At 39.9% G+C, this 13,962-nt stretch overlaps 1 protein-coding gene across 12 annotated transcripts in view; it reads left to right on the top strand.

Annotated features, from left to right (window-relative positions):
• Nrg1 (neuregulin 1) overlaps positions 1-13,962 on the top strand; it is a 1,103,601-nt gene that overhangs the window by 1,087,621 nt on the left and 2,018 nt on the right. For 7 of the 12 annotated variants that reach the window (XM_052162547.1, XM_052162545.1, XM_052162543.1 and 4 more), the window contains 4 exons: positions 7,611-7,713; positions 9,138-9,264; positions 11,483-11,613; positions 12,390-12,596. In XM_052162547.1, the coding sequence (XP_052018507.1) occupies positions 7,611-7,713; positions 9,138-9,264; positions 11,483-11,613; positions 12,390-12,596 (568 nt within the window). Of the gene's footprint in view, positions 1-1,065; positions 1,144-3,024; positions 3,049-7,610; positions 7,714-9,137; positions 9,265-11,482; positions 11,614-12,389; positions 12,597-13,962 lie in introns of all 12 variants that reach the window. The other 5 variants (XM_052162554.1, XM_052162544.1, XM_052162549.1 and 2 more) reach the window with 2 other exon arrangements.

Genomic DNA, 13,962 nt, shown 5'->3' with positions numbered 1-13,962 from the left:
TGAAAAAAAAGGCATCTGCATTCATAAAGGTAAGTCTGAAATTATAGCCACAACACTAACTAAATTCATCCCTTTGAAACTGGTATTACCAGAACTCTTTAAAAATAAAAATAAAAATAAAAAACAACATAGAAACAGAAACTCAAGACTGTTGTCTTTGAGATTATTTGCATAAACCACCCCAATGATGTGAAAAATGAATGCCGTGAAATTTGAACAGAAATTATAATGGCAACAGCTATATAAATTTGATGAAAGAAAGTTATTTTATTGCTCTTTTCTCTAATGCAGTTGAAAATTTAAATTAACCTCCGGGTTAATCAGTTTTCGTCAAATAATTATAAAATCCTCACACAAAGGATTAGCGAGTCAATATTTAATAGTTTCTGGAGACTCTTGGATTTAAATTAATTTTTTATATTGCTATGGTCCTGGCAGGAAATCACATATAGAAAAGGAAACCCAATTGTTTACAGTAACCTTTGTGTTTGTGAATTATTAATTGAATTTAAGGAATGTAGTGGCTAGCCAGACGTTCAATAGAACCATGTGTTACATAAATGAGCTAGCATCAGTAGTAGATGAGGTAGAACAGATAGAAAGAATTTCTTTACATAATGTAAAGTTTGCATCTTCTGTGTCTTTTGTTAGATGTAAAGGGAAGGAGATGGAGCTGCCAATAGCAACATAGATGAGAACAGCTTTGCTCTGAGTCTAGAATGACTGATGCACGTGTCCTCTGCTTGTTTCCTTGCTAGGGCTCATGGCCAAAAGAGATTCCCATTTTAAGTACCAATTTCCCATTGAATTATTCAAAATTGGAGCTGCCTGAAATGAATGACTTCCCTTGAAATGAAATTAGAGTTAGACTCCCAGGCTTACCTATAAAACTGTAAATGCAATAATATGTATGCATGGGCATGCTACTAATTTTATTGAAGACTTAACCAAGCTTTCTATGCAACTAATGCAAATCATTAGAAGTGTTAACATAGGCATGGAATATTCACTGGAAAGGATTTTTTTTTTATAGATATGTCTTGATTTTAACCCTTAAATTATTAGTGACTTCTAGGAGGAAAAGGCAAGAAACAGAGAAGCCTCTAGAAAGAAAATTGGATCATAGCCTTGTGAAAGAAACGAGTAAGGAAATTTATTATTGATTTCCTTGGAAACTAAATTTTTTTTCACATTGATGCTCCAAAGTTTATATGAAAAAAATTATCAGTCTGACAAATTGCACAGAGGCAGGAGGAAATCACTTGTATTTGAATAGATCATATTATTATGAACATCTTGTACAACTGAATTAACCCTAAGGCTTCTGGTTCTTAATTCACGAAAAGTACAGGTTACCTGTGAAACTATACTAGACCCAAATCCAAAGTCTTTACTGATCATACCTCCGATCTTCAAGATATATTTTTGTCTGGGAAGCATCCTTTCTTGAAGTGGCTACAAAATCTTCAAGTCTGTTCTTTTGATAGATCCTAGGAACATTCAGAATTTCCCCGCATAAAATTATTCAGAGTTAACCCTGAATGCACTAACTGTCCCGTGATACATCTCCAGATGTGTCTGTTTCCCAGAATTATGAGTCCTCCACTGTTGGTCACAGTAGTTCATTCCGTAGGGTCAGCAATGACCATGTATAGGAACTTGTCCATTAAGAGATAAACCTGACCAAAGATACTAAAAAGGTAAGCGGGAAAGGCAGGATCTAAACCAGGGTGAACCTTCCACTCTTTATTTCTTTATGGGCTAATTTCTCCATGCCCTGACAATTTTATAAAAGCCATATCCCTCTATCACATACGACCAGCTCAAGAGCTGTCTCGTTATATTAGGGGATTACCTTCTTACCTCCTCAATCCATTAAGAGAAGAAAATGCATCAGTTTCTGATCTCTCCCTCCCTTCATCCTCTCCATGAAGAGCTTAGAGAGGGAAGACCTATGCTTCCCTCATAATAAAACTTGAGGGTCAGTTTTTGTTTAAAAAAAAAAAAAGTATCTTTCCTGGAGATTTCTTTGCTTCTCTCCCAACCCCTCATTTCCCCATTTTAACCTGCAGCTTTCTAGAGAGCTGCAGAAAGGCCAAACACGGGCTCATAATCTCCACTGCCCTTCCCTGAGTGGTATGGAGGACTGCGGGCACCTTGCCCATTGGAGCTCAGATCTGGAAAGAGCTGATCTAACTGCCTCTAATAGTTTGAAACGGCAACCAATTAAAGACCCCAGAAGCTGTATCTCCACATACTTAATTTTATTTATTTATTTTTTTGCAGCTTAAAAAAATAATCCTGATGTTTCAAGTTTCCCAATATGACATGAAAATTATATTTAAAATAATGGGAAACAATCACCAGTTATCCAGTCTCATGTTTCCTTTCTCATCTTTCTGGGTAGAAGCTTTTGTTGCTTTCTGTGAATGAAAAGGACAGTGAATGTGTGGGAAGTTAAGTCACGGAGGTACAACTTTCAAAAAGAAAAATACTAAACTATAACTACCCACCAGCAAGGAAAAATAAATCCAATGGGATAAAAATTTCAAACTGAATCACCAGTTTCTTGGCTTCTACTCCGCCACTGGGCAACTTTAGTTTAAACAAATAAAATGACAAACAACAACAGCTAGAAGCCTCTTTGGAACTTCATTTAAAAACAAATCACCTCATTGCAAATGCTTTTCCTGGTAATTAAAAAAACAACAAAAAACAAAAACAAAATCATGTCTATTCTTAAAGGAGGAGCCAAGGATGGTCAGCACCTAACCGCCCTCAATAGAAGCTTTCAACGGTTTCTAAAGACCCTGGGCTGACGCTTTCACGCCTCGCTGGTGGGCTCGGGCATTCCTGAGCATGCTTCCTAACACCTACAGCCTGTCCTGTTCCGTGTGCACGCACAGAGAGCTGTCATAGTCATGTGTAATTTGTTTTTGGAGTGCAGTGTATTGCTCTTTTCTGAAACTTTTTTCCTTTCTTTCTTTTTTTTTCTCCCCCCTTGTCAACTTTCTGCATTGGCAGAGCATCTTGGGATTGAATTTATGGGTATGGACCAATCATCATTCCTTTTAGCCTGCAGAATGTAGAGCCTCTGAACTGAATGCTTCTGCCCTCCCTACTCTTCCTTTTCAGTTCCTAACTAATTTCCTTTTTCTTTAGAAGGGATCATACAGCTATAACATGGGTTTCTCGACCTTCAAGCTATGACTAGTTTATGCAAATGTTATGGAGTGCAGCAGGTTTTTTAAATTTCCAAGCCTGCCTTCACTTTGAGATTAAAATCTCCCTCCTGCTGCAACCTGCCATAGACCCTCCCCCTCCATTGCATGATTCATTGATTGGACTATGCTGTTACATAGGAGCTGGGGTAAGTTGGAATGGTGCATAGGCTACAGGAGAACTCAAACGAGAGGCCAGAGGACAAGGTTTAAGAACATCCACATTAAAAAGGAATAACCCAAAATCAGTTTTACATATAACACAAGTCCTCTACTAAACACGACAGTATAGCTATGTCTTACATCGCTGTAGTCTAATATGCACGAAGTTGAATCACCCAGATTTCTTGAATATGCTCAAGCATGACTGTAGTCAACTTCATTTGTTTAGAAGCAAGGAACCAGAAAGCAGATGATCTTGCTTTAGGTGGGCATTCCAGTGATGATGGAATTACATCATGAAAGTTAAGATGACCCAGACAAGTCATCATAGAAAACTTCACACTGTAACTATCCAGACAAACAAAGCTCCCAAAGGCAGATGAAATATGGGCTTATTCTAAAAGACTCTTCAAGAAAGGAAGGAAGGAAGGATTAGAGAGAGAAACAAAGAAGAAAAAGGAAGGAAGAGAGAGAGAGAGAAAGAGAAGGAAGGAAGGAAGGAAGGAAGGAAGGAAGGAAGGAAGGAAGGAAGGAAGGAAGGAAGGGAAGGAAGGACAAAAGAAAAAATGGACAAATGGGCCAGTTTCAGAAGAAAGAGGAAACTTCTACATTTTTTGGTCTCCAGGCTCTTTGTGAAAGCTATGTGAAAGACTAAAACAGGGTCTTGGGTCAACACCACCATGTCCTAATTAACAGACTGAGGCATGGTGACTTACAGCAAGAGTGTCTCTCCTTTAGGCTGACATCACATCTACTCAGAAACATAACTGTTGACACAGGAACCCATAGACGGCTCTTGCCATACACAGAGAGAAGCTCAATTGTCATCACTCCAAGAAAATAAAAAATTAAGAAGAAAACTATCAGATCTTTTTAAAAGCTAATTTATATGTGAATGAGATTTTTGCATTAAAACACACACACACACCAGGATGTCATGGGTCCTTCCTTTCTCATAGGAAATAGCCATCTCAGAAATCTCACAGCCTTTCTTGTGGGAAACCAAAAGTCAAACCCTCAGAACTACCTCTATCACTTGCAGAATTCCCCCCACTCAGAGCTTTAAAGTCTGACTCTAGACTTTACTATTTTGATTTCTGAACAGTGGAGTCAGATAGTTATGCTATATAACTTCTCCTTTAGCTATTCTCACAGTTCATAAGGGTAGTGAGCTATCCCCACACATCTCTAAGGCTTCATAGAGTATAAGGCCAGTCTATTATATCCTGAAATAACTCCTGACCTTAAGGGTCATTTAAAAATAAGAGAATAAGAACAGCTCTGTCTTTTCTCCTGGACACATTAGAATGAAAATGTGTTTGATGTGACTCACCATGGTCCATCCAGCCAAACCAGAGACTTGGAGCATTTCCACTCATGGAGACAGGCCAGACCTTTGGGATGATGTTGAGTATTAGCTCGGATTTGCTCTTGCCTTGTGGATACAGTCATGCAAGAAAAAAAATAGTAATAAAAAATGAGAGGAGCAATAGGCTAAAACAACATACTATTTGTCAGAGTTTTCTATCTTCCTTTAAACATTCATATTGTGGATGCAGCAAAATCCTGGAAAAAACTATCAAGAAGAAATTTAAGTGAGAAATTTGTAGTCAGTACTGATGTGAACACAGAATTGAACCCAGTGTTTGAGTTCCCTGTATAAAGCTGGCTCCTTTTAGCTGCTCTTCTCTTTACTGAGCTCTGGAGTCCCTGAAATAATTGTTTTGCTGACAAGCAATAAGAACAGGCCGATCAACAGATGCTAACAGTCCTCATATCCAAATCTGTCCTTCCCTAGTTACCAACGCCCAAAACAAAGCTTGTTACAGGAATCCCTGAGAGTTTGGGGGTGACCCATGATGACCCCAATACTCACTTCAGTGCTTGTATGTATGTGTATGTATATATCAGTAAAAAGCTACAACCAAGGGCTTTCCTACCCAACCTTTCTTTTTCCACTCATCCATTTGTGAAGTCAGAGCCAGGATCTCATGCATTCCAGACACGTCTCCTGCCTCCAAGCTACATGCACACTAGACCTCAATGATTTTAAAGGAAGAAGTACATTGGCCAAAAGGCGAATGCAGGGCCTGCCACTTGTTGATGACAATGGTAATGTCCCACTTCATAACCAACATGTGCTTAGGTGAAGGAGTCCTTGGAAGGAAGAGCACTGAGATATGGTTGTGCCGCTTAGACAGACACACTGAACACCATTTAGGATGCCAGGGGTGGGGGGAGGCTATTGTCATCCGTTCAGAGATAACACCTCATAACCCCTGCCTTTGGGGGTGTGCAATAGATACAAGCAATTAACACATACGCCTCCCCCACAGTCATGACATTGTTAGTCTTGTACAATACGCACGTAAGCATAGCAAGTCCATGACACCAAATGTACGTCTCCTGCATACTGTGGCACCGCAATGCACCAACGGCTTCGCTTTTCTAATCATGGCTTCCATGTCACGGCTAGCCCAGGCTAGGAGTTATGCTGTATGGATCACCCCTTCCCACTTTGTCCCCACCTTGTCCTCCCCCCATCCCACCCCAAGCATCTCCTCTGTCTGATTTCCATTTCTTTGTTTATGTTTTTCTCCCTTAATATCAGGCATGCTGTGCCAGGGACTCTAGGCGCCTCCCTAACTTTTAACCCTCCTTTTCCTTTGACTTTCTCACTCTCAGTCATCCTTTCAGTCTGTCTATCCACTTGGTTTGTTTTCCCTCTCCACCTCCAATGCTTTCTGTTTGTTTTTGTATAATCTTTTCAGTGTTGTAGCCTTTTACCCGCTGACTTCTATTCTCCTCTTAATGATGAGTGCTCTATTAATTTGATTTGACAATGTTCTTGACTTGTTAACTGGGACTTGATTACCATGGACTCGGCTTGTAGGAAGCGTTTTCTTTCATGATAAGATCCTCTAATTGATAGAAATTAAAAGTCACTTATTCATGTTTAAGAAAACTTCCTGTAACCTGCCCCCCTCTCAATGAGGAGAATGGTATAACATCCAAGGCTGAACATATGATGGAAATACTCTTTCTGCATTTCTTGTTGGTGCTCAGATAAGGATGTTCCATTTGTACAGTACTCTCCAGTTCTTGCCCAGGTTATTAATTTTTTGGCAAACAAACCAAGTTCCATGTGCACTGGGCAAACATGTGAAGATCTTCAAATACATAAAATCAGATTATTGGAAGCTCAGCTGCTAATATATACTACCTGTATATAAAATCAACCAAGCCATCCTCCAAAGACACTAATTTTTAACTAGAAAAGTTTCTACACATTACAGACTTACAGCATCTGGAGTAGAGTGGTACCTATAGTTCAAAGCTCAGAGTACCACACTCGCTTTCTTAGAATATTCAAGCTGCCTTATATGGGACAATGCGATCTAGTTCAAAGTATGCATCATTTGTGTTAATGATGGGCTTAATACAAATTGGTTCTCTGACTTCAACTAATAGCATAATTAGCATCTTCCTCCAAAGAACAACTCCCTTCTATGGCCCAAGAGTGCCCTACCCACCATGTTGGGTTTTCCCTGGCACGGCGCCCTGTTCCCCCCCCAAGAGTACCTATTTCTTCTAGTTCATTTCCTCTAAACGGTGAGGCTGTTGCCTTAACTTACTAACTACAAGCCAAGTTCATATTTGCAATTACCTTTGAATTTAATTTATTAAATGCAGACATGTCTCTCTGTAAAGACCACTGGATATGAAGTAATGACTTAGAAGTGGAAAGATGATTGGGGTGGAGGGTGGTAAACGGAGGAAGGAAAAAGGAGGAGAGTGAAAGAAGGGTCTCCCTGGAGCCAGTCTCAGGTCTTTTTATCAGCATTGATTCCTGTTGTCTTTGCAAGAGATTGTTTATGGGATATTTAATAAATAGAATAGCATCGGTATAGTTTTAACCAGTTATTTTGTAATGATTGTCTATGATTTTTTCATGTAATATCATATATATATATGATAGATATATAAAGTAGCTGGTAATTAGAAGAATCATAAAATATAGTATTTTTACTTTCAATGCCCTAGATAGCTTGTTATTTATGCTCAAAGTACAGCCCAGAACATATTGTACCTTAGACATGAGTGTAAATGTGAAGTATCGTCAAGTGTTGTGAACATGGGTAATGTCATGAAGCATGCCAACTGTTTGTTTGTATGTCCTGGTGATGGTAGATGACGTCAATGACATCTGTTCTCACCCCTTTCCAGAAGCGGAGGAACTCTACCAGAAGAGGGTACTGACAATTACTGGCATCTGTATCGCCCTCCTGGTGGTTGGCATCATGTGTGTGGTGGCCTACTGCAAAACCAAGTAAACCTTCCCCTCGCCTCTATCTACTCCCTTTAATGTAGAAGCATCTTAGGCATGCAGGGCTTTGTCGAGGCAGATCCCAGGCCCAAGGCTTGCAGAGGGGGGGAAAGAACATAGGAACTTACCCCCTTATGTTCCCAACCGAGTAAATAGACTTTGTGAATCTTTGCCTGTTTGTGTGAAATTAGAATAATTTGCAACTATGGCTTTGCAAATGAATAAAGGCTTGTATAAGACTAGTGTTCCACACAAGCATTTCCAACTAAGAGTATAAATGACAAAAGGTGTAACTGGTGGGGGAGGGCAGAATCTTAAGAAATAAAAGACGGACTTTATGGTATACAGAATGCCGGGTTTGGGGGAATTTTTTTGAGAGATAATATGATTATGTTGTAATTCTATTAGGTTTCCAACATAAATGCTCTATAAATGTGCAGTGTGTAAAGGAATTTTGTGGGAGGAGAAGCAAGCCAAATTTGGGGGAAAAGGTTAAAAATAAAATCTTAAAGATATATGGTCTTCACGCCTGACCTTCTATAGGTGTCCATGTTAGCACACACATTGGCTGACTGATGAGTCTTGCTTTGCTTAGGATTTCTTCACGTCTAAATGTAATGCTCAGTTAATAGAATGTTGTTTGGGTTTTGTTTGATGACATAATATTTTCGGGTCAAAACTCGTCCCAGAAATGTCTTGATCTGAATGATGTACTAGAAGACAAAGGTAACATGCAATATTTTTTTTTTTGGCCACAAAATCTACAGCATAAATTATGTTTCCACAGTAAGTAAGTAAATAAATAAATGCTGTGAAGAAAGAGTGAAAGAGACAGACAGTCATGGAATTGGCATCATAAGTCTTATTAGATTCAAATTTGAATATTTACCACTTTTTTTTTACAAGAAAGCATTGCAAGTATAGAATCTTGTTAAAACTGTGCCAAAATGGCAAGCTATACCCAAAGTTCCACAGATATGCATGGGAAATGCACCACAGCTGTTTAAGATGGACAAATGAAAGCTAAATTAATTTTCTTAAGCAATCCATAGGAAAATTTCCAAATGAAATTAGCCTCATTAATCCCATAGTACAAAGTATGTAAGACCAATGGCTATCTGTATGATTTAAACAAAATCAGTTGAGAGGTTAGCCAAACACTAATATATTTGGGGTTTTTTCTTCCTCTTTTGTCCTCCTTTGGTACAATTAGCTACATTTCTATAAGAATTCCATCTATTAAAACCTGCTTTCTCGGGATCCTGCTAATTCTGAGACAGAATTAGGAGACAGAGTCACATATTTCCCTTCGCTCATGGTCATCACCTATTGACTGCCTCACGTTATTCATTAGTGTTACTAGAATAAAGACTTGGCTGTAGGGGGGGAAAAGGTGAGAAACAAACAGCTCCTTTTCTCGCGTCCAGGAAACAGCGGCAGAAGCTTCATGATCGGCTTCGGCAGAGCCTTCGGTCCGAACGAAACAACATGGTGAACATAGCGAACGGCCCTCACCACCCGAACCCACCTCCAGAGAACGTGCAGCTGGTGAACGTATGTAACTGACCTGCCGAGAAAACCAAGCATGTGTTTGCTGTTCAGACACACGGAAGTTGGTTTTTCTAATCTTGGGCTCCTTACCTGCTGCCACTTAGCACAGTGGCCTTCCAGAAACCCAAGGTTTAGCCAGGAGAAAACAGTGGTGGCTGTTTCACAGTAGATCCGGTTATTGGCACGTTTCCTTACACCACGGCCTTTAGGACATTGGGATGATGCTTGGTTTGTCATGCACGGTTGTCTGGAAAGATGAGAAAATGGTAGAAGTCATAAATAATAAAATCAGAATCGGAAGGAATATTTACTTTTAGTCATTTAGGAATGAAGGCTACGCCAGTATATCACTGATTCATAGCAAACCAAGCAAAGATCTTTGAATTGTCTTTATTGGAGTCCCTTCATGGGGCAGGTAATTTTCTGATTCTGATTTCTGTGAAGAATTTGGAACATGAAAAAGTGGGAAACTTGGGGCAAAGCTAATGTAATACTTGAGTATTCCCTGGCTCCTTCTATGTGATGCCATGGCCTCCACCTGAGGTGTACCCTCAGTCATTCACATATTGTTTTTATTGAACAATGCATGTGTCTTCTAAGTTTGACTAGATAGGCTACTCCCTGAGACCATGTGCATACCATCATTGAATTCTTTCTCATATTAAGAGATCAGGCCCAGCGCTCTCCCCAGTGCCCGCCTGTAGATCTGAAGTGTTGATCTTCATGTTCTAGAACAATCCCCATTCTTTCCCTTGGAATGTGTAGTTTTCTTAATCGACGTAGCTTGAAATCTGTAATAACATTTTCCATCCTGTAAGAGAAGGTATACCGTGGGTGGAGAGGATTGGTCATAGATTCATGTCGGGAGCTGGTGGTTACTACTGTACCCCCAAATCTCATAACATGGACTTCTGGGAGAGTGATGGAAAAAAGGGCCAATAGGGAGCTTTTGATTCCCTCCCAATAACGGGGTTCATTAGAGTGTTTTCCAGGGTCAATAAAAGCACTCATGGCCAGCATAACTATAATATTTAATACATATTATATATCATATATATATATTATGTATGATGTGATATATTATCATATACAATGTAATATATAATATATACAATGTAATATATAATACCAACAGGACCATGACTGGCTTGCAATTACAGCACGAATAACTCATTTCAATGTTATGTCTTAATTATATCCAGCCTAAAACTAATGCTGACCTCACTAAAATAAAATACCTAGCCCAACACACTCAGGGAGTTAATAATTGTTAAGTGGTATCTTCATTGGACCCGCTGGGTTTGAGGCACTTCTAAAAGGCAAGGGTAGAATGGGTACCAAAGAGGCGGCAATGCAGCCGTTGTCCCCAGGAAGATCCAGAAAGGAAAGTATTTCCTTAAATGGAAAGAACCAGCCTGCAAAGTTCAAGTTGTATGTTACAGGGCCTTCCATGACGATCAGGTTCTTTAGAGTCCACATCTCATCAGACTCTGAAGAACCCTACCCCACTCATTTCTGTCTAGTCCTTCTCTCACGGTTCAACTTATTTCTCTCAGACCTTTAAAAATACAAAGGGCACCCGCAACAATTTAAAAGGAACTTTAAAAAACATCAGCATCTCACTGTTGGCAGGCAGTAAATAGCTACTGTGTTATGCTGACGAAAGTAAAATTGACTCCCTAAAGATAAAGCCCTGGGTATAGATAGCATGGGCTTTGTTTAGGCCTTGAAAATATTTTAAGTCCTTGAAATAGCACTGAGGAAGTTAAAAATCTTCATCAGTATCCATAGGGCCAGCTTAGGCATTATGAAATTCAAAACAAAAATGATTTAAAGTACCAAAGTTCACATTTTTTTCTTGTGACATGAAATTTGAAATTAATCAGACTGTATGCCTGTTTCTACCCCTCAGATATCAGTTAGTTTTCTTGACCTGAAGGAATGCAGACAAAAATAATACTGGACAGAATGTTTGGGACATTTTCTCTTATCAGTTGGAACTGAGAGAAATTAAGTTGAGATTTTAGGACCTGTCTGGTGCAAACAGTCAGAAAGGAATTTGTTCACGCCATGTATCTAACTTCAAAGCCAGAGTAGCCAGAAAAGGACTCACCGTCTGGCCAGCTGAGAGAGATAACCTGAGCATGTGTGTGAGAACTAATTAGTATATTTATGTTCTGACTTACATGAACTTTCAAATTCCATCTCTTTGTTTATCCAGCAATACGTGTCTAAAAACGTCATCTCCAGTGAGCATGCAGTTGAGAGAGAAGTGGAGACCTCCTTTTCCACCAGTCGCTACACTTCCACAGCCCATCACTCCACGACTGTCACCCAGACTCCTAGTCACAGGTATGGTGGAGCTCAGAAGAAAAGAATGTCCTAAGCAGATTCCCTTCATTACTCTTCTCTATCCATTCCTAACTAAAAAGCAAAGGAGACAGTTCAAAGCAATAAGATGGACTGACTGTGAATGTTAATAGATTTTGGCTCTAAACTGCTTTTTACCTTGTAAGCCTAAGCCTAATGTCTCCATTACAAGCAGTAAAAAGGAATTAGTAATTATTACCTTGCAGCCTTGATGTTCCTCGGTCTAGAAATTGTCTTGATTTGTACCCGGCTACTCACTGAATTGCTGCTCACTGCAGGAAAAAAATCTGTCTAGATTCATCGTGATACTTAGAAGTTTGTTTCTAAAGCTTAGACTGCCCTGGGAAGTGGCCCCTGGAAATGCCTACACAACTGAGCACTGCGTTTTTAGATACCCTGACTGTGACATCATGCTGCCTGTGCTCGCTTTGCTGAGTTGTACAGCAGCAGACTTCCAGATACAATGCACACAGCAGTCCCTTTGTTTAGCCCAAGCCATTCAAGCACCGTGAAACTGCCCTAATATTACATTGTGTCATTTGATAAATATTTATGGACTGAATGAACAAATTAACAAACTATGTGTTCACAAGTCCAATCTGAATCAAGATTCTCTTTACAGTAAAGATCTTTGTATCCTCTCTAGGCTACAGATGTATCAGTCAATTGAAATATTTGCCACTTTTTTTCTTTGCCATTTTCCACGTAAAATTAAGATCATCTGTCTCACTGCCCCTTCACGTTTCTCCCCTACCCAGCTGGAGTAATGGACGCACAGAAAGCATCATTTCAGAAAGCCACTCTGTAATCATGATGTCATCGGTTGAGAACAGCAGGCACAGCAGTCCAGCTGGGGGCCCACGAGGACGTCTTCATGGTCTGGGAGGCCCTCGTGAATGTAACAGCTTCCTCAGGCATGCCAGAGAAACCCCTGACTCCTACAGAGACTCTCCTCACAGTGAAAGGTAAAACCGAAGGGCAAAGTTATCCTGGAGGAGATCCTCATTCAATGAGAGAATCCCATGAGACCTGCTGCCTCTCCCAAGGAAATTCATCCTTATATGAGAGGCATCATCAATTCCCTGATGCTCCTAGTTGATGAAGTCATCCTCTTATATGGCTGGACTCCTTCCTCCTGAGCTTCTCCCCACTGTTCCAGTGGCTGACAGGCAACCACCTCCTAGAGAGCAGGAGTAATGTAATATGGAAGGTACAGCTGACTTGGAGTTCTCAGACCTGACCCTAGGTTCAGACTCACTGGCATCTTCCTTTCTTCCGGTGTACCATTTTAAGGACCCTCATCTAATTCCAATTGGCCAGTTGTCCATTCTCTACCTCAATGTTTGTTCTGCCCTCGTCTTCCCATGTTCTAACAACCCTACCTCTAGCCTCAGTTTAATCAAGTCAGGGGCTGTGACATTGCTGATGGTTATGGGAGAATGCCTCTTCCTGTTGCACCACACTGTATCCATTTATGAAATCCCTACAAGTCATGGGTAAATAAAGGTGTTGTGTGATGAGCCTGGCAGCCTTTATAGGTGATTTTCAAAGCAAATATTGCCTCTGATATGACCATCGATTCTAGAATGTTTGCATTTCTTTTGAGAGGGAAGCCCAATTTGGGTTGGAGAACTGATGACAGAGGCAAACTAAAGGACAGAAGAGAGTAAACTGGGAAAAAGTACTAAGTAGGAATATTGAACCTGGGACATTCTCTTTATCCATTATCACCTATGCTAAATGAAAGTCATGGCCAGCTGACCATTTAGCCCATCCGTGGACTGTTTACCTATTGACTTTCCAATCCGGTTTGTTTATTTTCTTATCATTATCTCAGTTTAACCTATTTCCATTGACTAAAGAATCAATATAATGCCAAGTCCATATGAATTTTTGCAGTTACCTGGGTGGAGATGATTTCAAAGAACTTCTTATTTATGGACCGGAAAGTACCGCCAAGAATCCATTGGGGACTTTCAGGTCAAAGAGCTGGCTGATCACCTTGTGCCCAAAGCAGTTTCAGAAGAGGATAGAATTTATGAATTTAGCATTCTCTTTATAATACACTGCAGAAGAGTATGGTCTAAAAATGTCTTAGAGCATTAACCTTGTATAATTGTATCTTCATATATTGAAGTCTGTCCATTGCTATTCAGCCCTCTTAAAACATTCAGAGAAGGGAGAGTGAGGTTTCTTTCCATTACCATGGCTTGGTTTTGAGGGCTTCATTTGCTAAGGTAGGCATCCAGGCATCACCCAGAGACTATCTAGAGTTATAAAACAGTGTTAAACTGTAAGATCTTGGGGACAAAACAAAAGATGAATCACTTG

This window comes from Apodemus sylvaticus, chromosome 18 (genome assembly GCF_947179515.1).
Source record: "Apodemus sylvaticus chromosome 18, mApoSyl1.1, whole genome shotgun sequence".
Classification (NCBI taxonomy): Eukaryota; Metazoa; Chordata; class Mammalia; order Rodentia; family Muridae; genus Apodemus; species Apodemus sylvaticus.
This window is presented reverse-complemented; position numbering and strand designations above follow the sequence as displayed.